Source organism: Astatotilapia calliptera, chromosome 11 (genome assembly GCF_964374335.1).
Source record: "Astatotilapia calliptera chromosome 11, fAstCal68.1, whole genome shotgun sequence".
Classification (NCBI taxonomy): domain Eukaryota; kingdom Metazoa; phylum Chordata; class Actinopteri; order Cichliformes; family Cichlidae; genus Astatotilapia; species Astatotilapia calliptera.
In genome coordinates this window covers 26,551,629-26,564,497 of record NC_137432.1, presented here as the reverse complement: position 1 = coordinate 26,564,497, position 12,869 = coordinate 26,551,629, and the positions used below count along the sequence as shown (strand labels likewise).

Sequence of the window (12,869 nt, the reverse complement as noted above, 5' to 3'; positions counted from 1 at the left end):
GCAAACCCGGTGAGGTTCAGTAGGTTCAAAGGTGGCATTTGTTGTTGTGGCAACAACAACAATAAGAATGGATGTCAGGAAGTGCTCCTGACGTGCTTCTGTAGGAATGAGTCTACAGTTTTCCTTCCTCCAGACCTTCAGCATTTCCTTTGTGTCCTCATCTGGCTACAGTATTGCTGCTGTGTCAGTATCAGCCCCATATGTTCAGCTTAGTACCAGGGGCATGTTCGGTGCGTCTCTTAATCCTCTATAGCGCAACTTTTTCATTCAATTTTAAACTTCCCAGTCCTATAGATTGTTCATGTCTTATGACTAATCCCAAATAATCTAACGTTTTTCATCTTGGTATTTTCTTTACATTAACTTTAAAAAAAGAAAGAAGTGTTTTTATTATTCAATGTGCTTTTAAAATCCCTTCGTGTTTGGGGTGAAGAAAAGCGGCTGCTGATTCCAGACTGCATTACTGAGCCACCATTCCCGCATCAACATTTTGTGACACACTACTACACAGATGATGCACGTCACTAATAAAGCTGTTGTACAAATGAGGATCTAGCGGTTTGCTGTTACTTCTTTGGTCCTGTGTGCACAGCCCCAGTTACGCCACAGATCAGAAATTATATTACCATAGTCAACGCTCAATAAAATATCACCTTAGCTCAAATTTGCAATATACTAAATCAATCTGATCTCATAATACGTCTGAAAAGTATAACCCCAACTAAAGTGTTTTGGACGAGCATTTGGGAACCCTCTCTAAAGGTAAGTTGAAACTTCTGAAATGATATGAGCATAGTAATACTGAGCGCTATATATATTTATTTATTTAATATAGGGGCGCAAATCCCAATCTCCTACTTTCTACTCTCTCATGACCATCAAGTTAAAGGTTTCTAAAAAGCAACCCCCTTGAAACCAGTTCCCAGTTCTTTCACTTTTCTATTCCACTCTGATCTGCTTCACACACGCCAGCTTCGTTTTTGTCTGTCCTGTCCGACAGTTGCACATCACTTTTTGTTTCTGGCCTGGCATTGTATCAGCTTCACTCAGGTGAAGAAGCTCACTGACACACAAGGACTCAAGGGAATAAATAAAAGCGGTACATACAAACAAATCTCCACTATTAACAGCAAGATTACTTATACTGCCACTATTTATAAATGATTTTTATGTGACCTAATTACAGTAAGAATCATCTGAAGAAATATATCCTTAATTAAAAAAATTGTAACGCACATACACACACACTTTCTTGCATGCATCGTTTCAATAATGAGGGGTGCCTTAATAACCATACAGAATACAGAGCTAAAAGTAACAAATTTAGCAATAACTGTGTGCGTTCATCTTGTTTTGATTAAAAGTGCATCTCTGTTTTACTTTGGCATAGACTAGAAATAACACTATATATCAGTAGTAGTATTTCAATAGACCTAATGCTATATTGGCCATTTAAGGCTCTCTCTGTTACTGTACATTAGAATTTGGCATTACTGTAAATTATTTTCCATCATGCATGTTTCTGGTTTGCGTATGTGTGTTACAGCAGACTCAAATCACTATATTTTCTTAGGCAGCAACTCACTAACAGCAAAATATTGCTTCATTTCCTTTGGCACCTCTCACTAACAGCATCCTCAAACCCCAATTTAGGATTGTTTTTTTCTTTTTTGTATAGCCCTCTATCCAGCATGCACGCGCACATACACATGTTCCATTACTGAACCACTGCACTGTGCACAAAGCCCTTCCCTAAATGGCCAATTGGTAAAAGGAGAAAAAATAAAATAAAACTTCTGATTGGCTGCAAACAGCTGACATACACACCCACACACACGCAAGAGGGGAAGAAAAAGAAATGTATCGATGGTCCGGTCATAGACGTGTGATGGTATAGGAATTTCCAGGAAAGCCTCTGAAAGTCACTCAGTCCAAACCAGAACCAGTCAAAACCTGCACAGAAAACAAAACAAACAAAAAAACAAACATTTTTTTAAATATAAATCCTGTTTTGTTTTTGTTTTTTTAAATCTAGTATTTTTGTAGACTCATTTTGATTCTTCAGACTTTACAGTCACAAAACTGCAAATGCAGCTTGAGAAGAGCTCATAAAAATGCAGCTGCTGTCATCAGTCACCTTCAAATGTTGCCATTAGCTCACGGCCAATAGTTGCAACTACCAGCAGTAAGTGGTTTTTGTTTTTGCCTTGGGCTTCACCTCTCAGGCCACGTACAAGCTGCCCCAACCTGTTTATGGATTTTTCTTGAGATATACACAGCTTAACTATAACACTGCACATATTTTTCAGGGTGAAATAAAAAGCTGTCCAAAAGCTAAACCCGATTCTTTTAACCTTGTCCATTCATGAGTGGAAATGGCTCTATACCATTAATCATAATGACAATTCAATACTTAACATGACTATCTAGTTTAGTGTTCTCACCTAATGGCCAGCAGGAGGCATTAAGGTGGGTCACTAGAAGCTGCCCCCCTCCAGTGAGAACTTGGAAAGGGCCTCCTGCAGCTTGTGGTGTTCCTCTTCTACAGTCTGCAACACACAAAATCAATATAACCTTAGGAACTGAGAACACACAAACACACACACACAATTCAACCTTCTCCTCTTAACATCCTCTCTTCGTCTCCCTCACTGCTTCTCTGACACATCCCATTGCAAGTGCTGGACATAATAGCCATTTTTAGAGAAGTCCAATTTCACAAGGCAATTTTCAGCAAAGCAATAACAGCAGCAGTTAAATGGTTTTCTATTCTCTGGTTTCTCTTTTGTGCCATTTGGCCCCATTTGTCCACAGCTCACTCCTTACTCAAGTTATCCCCACTGAAATCTTGATGCCCAGCTTTGAGTCTCTTTCTAGTCAGTTCCAATCTTTTGTTAGAGCTGACATTTCTATCTGCCCCTGTCATACGTCCTGCTCCCTGCTTACAGTTTTCTCTCAATATTCCCCTCCATCTCCCCCTCTGTTCACCTGTAGTCTCTTTAGTTGTTCCTCCAGGCTGCGTAGCCTCCTGCACACTTCCTCCTTCCTCTCCTGGGACAGCACCAGGGGCGCGCTGATGCTCTCATCGTCTCCTTTTGGGTTTTGACCTTCTTTGTCTGTACTCGTGGGGTTCGTCTCCTCAGCTACTTCGTTCGTGGTCTGACTTTCATCTGTGGATAGAAATATTTAGTTTGAAAGTGTCAAGAGTCAGCAGTCTTTAAATAATAATAAATTCTGGCCATTAATAATTAGCACTGCAAAAATCCTTTGACATTGTAAGTTCCTTGTAATACTGCATTAAATAGAATAGTACACACATACACGAAATCCTGCTTTAACGCGAGGGGATTTGCAATCCTGCTTTTAAAATGGATATACTGATATCAAATTGTGATATTAGAAATACTTTAATACTTTTGATTAATGTGTAGAATCATGTGTAAAGTTGCTAATTAAAAAAAACAAATAAATCAGGTAACACTGGGGTTTTGAGGGTGAAAAATAAGGACAAGAAACTACATGCCAGAGGTTTCAACATTAAATGCTTAATAACAATTCATCAAGAGGAGATAGGAAGCAGCTAGCCTTGCTGCATCCGCTAATGTTAACAACTCTGGAAAGTCACTGCTTAAGAAAAAAAATATTCTGGGAAGTTGTACAGATAAAACTACCAAGACTAAGCTAAGATGGCTCTATTTAGCTTACAGATATGAGTGGTATTAAGCTTCTCTTCATCTATCGCTATGAAACTATTCCTTTAAAAAAATAAGAAAAAAGAAAAGAAAAAAGAAAGACAAAAAAATAGGCCAAACCTGTTAACTGATGCTGTTCCACATCTTGCCCAGGGCCTTTTGATTGCCCTACTTCATGTTCTTCATCAGGTTGTGAGTCCTCTGATAGACTGATGCTGCCGACCAGGAGCCTTTTCAGGGACATGACTAACAGAGGAGACAGATTCATTGGCTTTATTAGGATAGGTAAGCTACTTTGAAAGAAAGTAAAGCCAAAAATATAGTCATTTATAGTTCATGAATATAAGTACAAGGAAGACCCCTATTCACCTTCATCTAATGCACTGTTAGCCACTTTCTCCTGATCATTTTTGGTGTGGCCTATCAAGTCAAACCCTTTGTCAGACAGGAAATCAATCAGCCTGTGCCTGGGATCGGTCGACTTTTTATCTTTCAAGTTGTCCTTATCTTGATCTACAGACAGAGATAAGTCTTAAATTTTGCTTATGTCTTTATGAGTGTGTAACAATGGCAAATTTGTAGGTGTGCAGTCACAACGGTCTCACCACTGCTGCTTTTCAAAGCTCCATTCTCAAGCGGGCTCATAGGGGGATTCAGACTAAAAGAAAGGAGGAAAAAAAAGTAAAAACAAGGAAATTGGATTTTTTGATAAATAAACTTTGGCAATATATGAATATCTCTCACTTTTTCCAACACACACACACACACACACACACACACACACACACACACACACACACACACACACACACACATCTTAGTGAGGACCTTCACTGACATAATGGTTTCCTTAGCCCCTTACCCTAACCATTAAAAATGAATGCCTAACCCTGACCCTAAACCTAACCATAACCTAATTGTAACCCTGACTCTAAAACCGCATTTTGAGGCTCAAAAAGGCCTTCAAATTTGTGCGGACCGGTGCGTGTGTCCTCACAAGTGACTGTTGGTTCTCACAAGTATTCACCTCCTACATCGTTCCCTCGCTCACCTGGAGACCGCTGGAAGCACTGTGAGAATCATGTTCTTTGATTTCTCCAGTGCCTTCAACACCATTCTTCCCTCGGTTCTAAAGGACAAGCTGGAGAACTCTGGAGTGGACCATCACCTCACTACCTGGATCCTGGACTACCTCACCGACCGACCACAGTATGTGAGGACTCAGGGCTGTGTGTCGGACAGGGTCGTCTGCAGTACGGGGGCCCCACAGGGAACGGTTCTGGCTCCGTTCCTCTTCACCATCTACACTGCAGACTTCTCCCACAATTCCACCCAGTGCTTCCTGCAGAAGTTCTCTGATGACTCTGCAATAGTCGGCCTCATCACTGATGGGGACGACAAGGAGTACAGAGGTCTGACCCAAGACTTTGTGGACTGGTGCCAGCTGAACTACCTCCAGATCAACGCCAGTAAAACCAAGGAACTGGTGGTAGACTTCCGCAGGCACAAGCATTCTCCACTGCAACCACTGAACATCCAAGGTATGGACATTGAGGCTGTGGACAGCTACAGGTACCTTGGTGTTCATCTGAACAATAGACAGGACTGGACTCATAACTCAGACGCCCTCTACAGGAAAGGGCAGAGCAGGCTGTACCTGCTGCGAAGACTCGGGTCGTTTGGAGTGGAGGGCCCACTCCTGAAGAAATTCTATGACTCTGTTGTGGCTTCTGCTATCTTTTATGGCGTGGTCTGCTGGGGCGGCAGCATCTCTGCTGGGGACAGGAAGAGACTGAACAGGGTGATCCGAAGGGCCAGCTCTGTTCTAGGATGCCCTCTGGACCCAGTGGAGGTGGTGAGTGACAGGAGAATGGCGGCTAAGCTGTCATCCCTGATGGACAACATCTCCCACCCCATGCAGCAGACTGTGACAGCACTGAGCAGCTCCTTCAGTGGGAGACTGCGGCACCCACGGTGTGGGACGGAGAGATTTCGCAGGTCTTTCCTCCCCACTGCTGTCAGACTCCACAACAAAGACTTTAACTGATCAAGCACACACATCCATACATATGCAATAATACTAAGTGCAATAATCTTTTCTGGCATCGTTGTATTTTTACTCAGTTGTATATAGTATTTGTATTTGTATTCTATTTTTATCTTATTGTATATTTATTTTATTTTATTCTATTCTGTACAGTTGTGTACTGTATTTATTCTTATTGTATTCTAATTTTTGCCTCGTAACTTTTGCACTGTCCACTTCCTGCTGTGACAAAACAAATTTCCCACGTGTGGGACTAATAAAGGTTATCTTATCTTATCTTATAGTAGAATGCACATTTCAGTCTTCACAAAGATAGTTAGACAGGAACACACACACACACACACACACACACACACACACACACACACACACCTGATGGGACTGAAGGGAGGTCCTACAACTCCAACTCCAGGAGCCACCGTCGTCAACTTCTTGGTTGTGCTGCCACTCTTCTTCAGGTCATCCACTGCTTTCTTTATCACTTGAGTCCAACTAAAAATATGGAAATACGGGGGGAAAATTATCCTGCGCTTTGAAATCAAAAGGAAACATGATTTATGAATACAATTCTCTTTGGTATTTACATTTTTACTTCTCCAACAGACTGAGCCACTAGTTCATAAATCTGAGCGCCGCTTTCCCAGGTAAATATCACGTAGAAAGCCTTTCGATCTGACACAACAGGAGAAAACAGCAATTCAAAGACTTATCTTACGATTAGAGTGACTTGCAAACTACTGTACTGTGGTGCACTGCTAACCTGTGGCCACATCACGGAGAAAGACTGAGTCCAGCTTAATAATTGGGCTCAGCATCAGCTTGCCGTCCTGTGCAGCGATGTTACTCTTACTGTGGCATTTGACGACCATCTTGTCATCCTGCTTCTGGAGGAGCACCAGTAAGTCCGCAAGCAACACACATTGCACCTCTGAGGAACAGGGAACAGAAAGAGTGGGACCTTCTTGCTGCGAGGCAACAGGCCAACCATTATGCTGCCTATTTGATTCTCATTAACTTGCCAAATTTCGGTAATTCAACTGAAATAATGCTAAAGGGGAAGTAAATAAATCACTATGTCAGTCTGTTTCTTTGGGGGTTTTTTTGCCGATTTTGATGTTCATAAAAGAGAAGTGAAAGACATAAAATCTGTATGACGTTCTACAAAATCTTTTCTTCCTTTTAAAAATCTTTTTTAGTTTAAGTGTGAAAAGTATTACTTTGCAATATATTGAAATGTTTGACCTTGTTGCTGTGAAAGAAAGGCCTGTAATATAGCACATATTTACCAACGGCCTTTTCTTTGGTGACTTTCCATATCAGTGGGCCTTCATAAAGCATCTTCTTCTGAGTCAAGTCAATGTTCTAGTACAGACAGGAGGAGAATAACATGAATATGTTTCAACAAAATCTTGGAGGAAAAAAAAAGGAATATTGCAACACTGTGTGCAAAAGACAAGTTTAGTTGAAAGAAACCCACCCTATATTCACTATAGAGCTCATTACTGGGTTTTAGTCCTGATGTGTCTAATTTGCGCTGGTATTCCCTCAGAGTCTGGGAGCAGAGAGAATGATTGTGAGTCAGACTGTGGTCTGTTTGATAACATAGCACAGAAAAAGATGTACTCTTATAAGCAGTGAGCTAAAGAAGTCTCAAAATTCATTTACAAAACTTCAATTGGTGCCAAGTTACCACGCAGCTGTTGGCTGAGTGGTGAATTGAGCATTTCTTACCAACAGGTTTTCCATCACTTTGACTTCCTCATTGACGTGGTTGAGGATCTTTCTGCAACACTCTGCACTCTTCTCAATTGCTGCCTTCTCCGTTAGATCCTCTGCAGTTAGAGAGAAATACAGAGATGAGAAAAATATGTCTTTAACAGCAAAGCCCAGACAAAAGCCATAAATCAAGAGTGTAACAAAACACTAACAAAAAACAAACAAACAAACAAACAAAAAAAAAACCCACACCAAAACTTTCCATTGGTCCTCCTCGTGGTACCAACTTTCTGGTCACAGAGTCAAAGTACTCAAGAAGTGTTATGTTATAGTTCATACATCAACACCTGCAGAAGGGGGATATACTTTGAAGCAAGAGATGACAGCTATCATAAGGGCAATTAGTAACTTTCTTTGTTAACTCTGGCTTTCTTCCTTAGCTTTTGGGGATACTCTACGATACTCTTGGGGGCACCCAATCAGGGTGCTGCCTATTTCAGTGAGTTGTTTTGATGGAGGCATTGAAGAATATAAAAGATTTACTGCAATAGAACTCTGTGCTGATCCTTCAAACGAAGGAAGACAGGAATCCTGCTGAAACCTCTTTAGGCTGTAAATTCTCAAGATATGTTTATTTTACTTTAATGTCCCTTAAAGAACATCACAGTTCTATGCATTTTTAATTCTCTGTGTCACAGATTTAACAAGTTGCTGTAAATACTCTTGAGTTGTGCATTCAGAGATGCTCTTTTGCATATCTTGATCGTAAAATGATTATTTTGGCTACTTTTCTATCAGCTTACAGCAGTCTGGCCGTTCTCCAATGACCTCTGGGTGTTAGGGCTGTGCGATATGACCAAAATCTCATATCCCGATATAGGAATTCTATCGTCCCGATAACGATATAAATTACAAAAATGTAAACTGTAAATTCTGTGAATCTCGGGCAGCTCGACTTGCGGGAAGTGTTTCCAGCTGCGCGTCATGTAGCTGGAGTCGAGTGTTTTAACCGATGCATGAAACGATACATTTTTAGTCATAAGTTGTAACGACTGCCGTTTCCTTTGTGAGTATTTAATACACAGCGTGCTGCGGGGAAAAGCCTGTTCTAACATTTGAGTCTAAGGTTTATTTTTTAGCACCTGGCGGCTCTTTTTTATTTCTCATCCGTAAATAATCTGGTCTTTCACGTGATTCGGTTTATTTTGAAAAGTCTCAACAGGATCTTGAGCTTTATTGTGAAAGGTTTATGTGAAACATGGTGTTACTGTTGTTGTTGCTAACCACAACGCATAAAAACAGGCGCTTGCCCGTCCGTAGTGTGGTTATATTAAATATAAGAGAAAGAGAGAACTTCAAGAAATTAATATAGCCACTACAGTGACCATCAAAACGATGAAAGAGAGGGATGATCTGATATCCTCGTGTTGGTGTTGTTCCCAGACCATCATTCTGATTGGTCACTTGCAATGTTGATCCTGGAACAACATTTTCATGATGGTCTGGAAACAACACCAACACGAGGATATCAGATCAACCGAAAAAATATTGCCGTAAACAGTTTATTTTGCGACACCACGAAACAAACGATAGCGTAAAATGAAACAATAGACGTTTTTACATCGTCATCCGATATATATCGTTATATCGAACAGCCCTATCTGGCGTCAACCAGGCATTTTTGCTTAGAGAACAACCACTCAATGAATATTTCTCTCTTTTTTGGACCAGTCTGTAAACCCAAGAGATGGCTGGGCAGGAAAATCACAGTAGAGCAGCAGTTTCTGAAATGCTCAGACAACCTCATCTGGCACCAAAAATCATGCCAGATTCAAAGTAATTTAAACCACCTTCCTTCACCATTCTCTTCCTTGGCTTGTTATGTATATAACAAACAGAGCATTATATAAAGCAAGTGAGAGAGAAAGAGATTCTGAGCAGGAGGGAAATTCTTATGGATCATGCACGTGCACGTTCATGTATCACACCACAAACATCTATCATAATCATTGGTGATGGTGGTACTTCCGATTACATTTTCAAACCCAGATATACAGCATTATATAGCTGAGTAATATGATGATACACAGTGTAATAAAAATGCATTTGACTATCTTATATATCAGGAAAGAATAAATGTAAAAAGTAAGAATGTAAAGAAAGTAAGAATGCAATAAGTTTTACAATATCGATGCACATATACTGACACATGAAAGTGAGCAACAAACAGGCCAAGGACACATACAGACACACACCTGTGTTCTTTGCGATATTCTCCAGCAGCAGTGGGTACTTGGTCAGCCTCTGCATCTCTATGGGAATGATGTCCTTGAGCTGCAGCCTACGGCACTGGGGCTTACTCTCCGCCTCCTGAGACACACACACACACACACACACACACACACACACACACACACACACACACACACACACACACACACACACACACACACACACACACACACACACACACACACACAGTCAGACTAGAACACCTTTGTCACATTTTGCATTACTTTGCATCTGCAAAGTGCGTCCATGTATGTCTCTGTTCAATCTTGGGGGATATGTTTGTGTGTATGTGGTACCTGTATGAAAATGTTGAAGCGTGGATCTCGCTTCTGCCTGGTCTTGATCTGGTCCAGGGCCCATGACTGGTGGCTGCAGAACCTTGCTGTCAGTTTCTGGAACCACTCCCCCTCTGTACCACCAAACTGAAACACACGTGCACACACAAACATTACAATCAAAGATTGTGTTGTGGCTAGTTGGAAAAAAAAAAATCATAATAATGAAGTGAGTCAAACTCGAGAAGTGCAGAAAAGGCCAAAATCCTTGTTGCATTTTTACAGTAATATTGTGTAAAATGAACTTGTTGGCACATACTGACTTTGTACAATATGCACAGAGAGAAAAGAGAAATATTGTATGATGAAATGAAGTGAAAGACTGTGACGACTCACTCTGTTGAGCACTGTGGTGCTGATGGATTTAACTATGAAGTTGTTATCCAAACGCTGTTTCTTAAGGCTCTCATAGAAGTTACCTGAAATTGAAAGTTAGAAAAAGACAACTGACTTATAAGTAGATAGTGAGCATATTCTCTTTCCTAACACTGTGTTGGCAATTCAGGCAGCACTATGCATTCGTCTTGTATCTACACTTGGTACTATTGGCCAGAACAAATTTAGCATCATGCTTTTTTAACGACAGTGCCCTCAATTGCAGGTAGTACATGCAGTTAGTGATTTCACTAATGAGTAAGGAAGAGTGTTATTTGCATAATGGCATATTCGTTGAAGGAAGGGTGCTATATTCAGCTGTCTGGCTGTGTTTACAAATGCTTCTTTGCAGCAGCCCTTACTGTGCATTTCAGTGATCTCATCAAGGTTGGGGAAGACGGCGGCCAGCTCAGTTGAGGTCAGAAGCTCCTCTCTCTCCAATGGTCTGACAAAGATCACCTGAAGGACACTCAGCATTCGCACATGTGCGTGCTCTGTTGTAAACAACTCTGAGAGGAAAGACAGTAGTAAAAGTATGAGTGATTAATAGGAAATTTAAATATAGTCTATACAACAAACTCCTCTATCGTCTCATCAACTGTTTGTCTCTCTCTAATTACCATTTATGACTTCTTGCATTTTGGTCTCCTTCTTGGTCAGTTTGGACAGAGCCTCAGGAGAGGCCAGCTCCCTCCAGTTGGGTGGATCAGACTCAAACTCCTGCAGCCGCGGATCCACCTCCTCCACCTGCGGGAAAGGGCTGGTGGGGGAGTGGCCAGGGTCTGGGGCAAAACTTAGTCCTTCTGGGCTGAAGAATGAATGTGGGGCGAGAGGGATTACTTCAGAACAAGAACTACAGCTTAGACGAAATGCGACCAGTCAGTTATCAAATTATGTGACTCTTTCTGGCAGCACAGCTGGAGGCTGTTGGCTGTGGAACAAAAGTAGTTGTGAAACAGCTGGTCTTTCTAAATGCATATCAGGGACATGTTAACATTAGATAATCTAGGTAGTAAATGTTCACTGAGAATAACACGATTTCAGTAGCTTGTGATAATTCACCAATAAATAACAGGCAATGGCTCAGATAAAACCGAGATTTTTTTGGCTTTAAAGTGATTCAAGAATAATTGAGATTAAATCTAAACTTTGAAAAACGCACCATTTCCTATTACTGTATAAAAATATAATCAAAGAAGAAACTGCAAAATTCTTTACATTCGAAAACAGCAAGTTAAGCTAATAAAAGGGCACTTAATGTTTATCAAACGGTCAATATTGACCGACCTCGTTCCCCTAAAGAACCTCGTTATCATTGTAAATGAGAGTGCTGTTTAAATGCTTCACTCCCCGATGCTCACAGCACAGGTCAACTATTAGAAAGCAGCCAATGTGTCAGGCAACTGTTAGTCAGTAACAGTGCCAGAGTGATCAATTTCAACAGGAGAAAACAGAAATGTGCCTTTTTAAATAATTTCCACTCATCCACACAATTAGCACTATTTTCCATGAATATTTAACAGATATTAACAGATATGCCTCCTAAGTGATCTTTACAGTGGTGAGCCAGGTGGCTTTAAGCCTTCAAAATTATTTTTTATTTTTAAAGTGCTTCCTGATTATTTCAGGACTGCAGCACTGTTCCTACTTCAACTTGACATCCTGTCTGTCCCTGCTGTGCACCTCACGAGGAAGAGAGGCATTAAGAGAAGGTTTGCCCATCTTACGGATGGAGGTGTTGGGGGGTGAGCGGGGCAGGTGTTGTTGTCGTGGAAGAGGGTGGCTGCAGGTCCACATCGCTACGGGAGCGAGACTGTTTGGCCCGAGAAGAGCCACGCCGCCGTGATGACTGTCGGTCCACTCGGGCACTTTCACTGCGTGCCACTTTCCTACTGAAGGGGTTGAAGTTGGGAAAGGATGTGGGAGGAAGGAGTCAGTTTGAGACAGAATAAAGAGAAATGACAGGTGGAAACAAAAGAAAGCAGCAGGAAGAAAAGAGGAAAATGTGTGGATTTTAAGAGGAAAAGGGAGGCCAGAGAATAAAAAGAAAAAACAGAAAACATAGTAGAAGGAAAAGACAGCAGATGTACGTAGCAGATGTACATATGAAGATAGGTAATTAGGATGATAAAGAGGATGAGATAAATCAATAGAGAATTTACACAAAAATATAAATCATATCAGCAAAAGGTAGAGAAAAAGAAAATGGATAACAAGCAAATATGCATGACATGACATGCATATGTTTAGATAGTAAAAGTATATTTCATACACTGCATTAAACTGCCAATCTACAAAAGGTATGTTAAACTAGCCAGGCATTGCTTGTACTTTGTGGACTATACTGTACAAGTTTCCAGTTTTGCAACTTTAAGCTATCTCAGCAGTTCTCCAGTTTCACACAACAAAAAA

General features: G+C 40.9%; 1 protein-coding gene across 7 annotated transcripts in view; it reads right to left on the bottom strand.

Moving 5' to 3' along the window:
* Positions 1-2,444: 2,444 nt before the first annotated feature.
* The window catches only part of arhgef1 (Rho guanine nucleotide exchange factor (GEF) 1), a 39,591-nt gene continuing 29,166 nt past the window's right edge, over positions 2,445-12,869 (bottom strand). For 4 of the 7 annotated variants that reach the window (XM_026183718.2, XM_080308421.1, XM_080308423.1 and 1 more), the window contains 16 exons: positions 11,078-11,265; positions 10,820-10,966; positions 10,419-10,501; positions 10,044-10,169; positions 9,711-9,825; positions 7,471-7,571; positions 7,217-7,291; positions 7,026-7,101; positions 6,500-6,667; positions 6,324-6,411; positions 6,112-6,231; positions 4,298-4,350; positions 4,062-4,205; positions 3,813-3,938; positions 2,989-3,170; positions 2,445-2,549 (listed from right to left, as the gene is read on the bottom strand). In XM_026183718.2, coding sequence (XP_026039503.2) covers positions 2,478-2,549; positions 2,989-3,170; positions 3,813-3,938; positions 4,062-4,205; positions 4,298-4,350; positions 6,112-6,231; positions 6,324-6,411; positions 6,500-6,667; positions 7,026-7,101; positions 7,217-7,291; positions 7,471-7,571; positions 9,711-9,825; positions 10,044-10,169; positions 10,419-10,501; positions 10,820-10,966; positions 11,078-11,265 — 1,864 coding nt within the window. In that variant the 3' untranslated portion in view covers positions 2,445-2,477. Of the gene's footprint in view, positions 2,550-2,988; positions 3,171-3,812; positions 3,939-4,061; positions 4,206-4,297; positions 4,351-6,111; positions 6,232-6,323; positions 6,412-6,499; positions 6,668-7,025; positions 7,102-7,216; positions 7,292-7,470; positions 7,572-9,710; positions 9,826-10,043; positions 10,170-10,418; positions 10,502-10,819; positions 10,967-11,077; positions 11,266-12,184; positions 12,350-12,869 lie in introns of all 7 variants that reach the window. The other 3 variants (XM_026183711.2, XM_026183716.2, XM_080308420.1) reach the window with 1 other exon arrangement.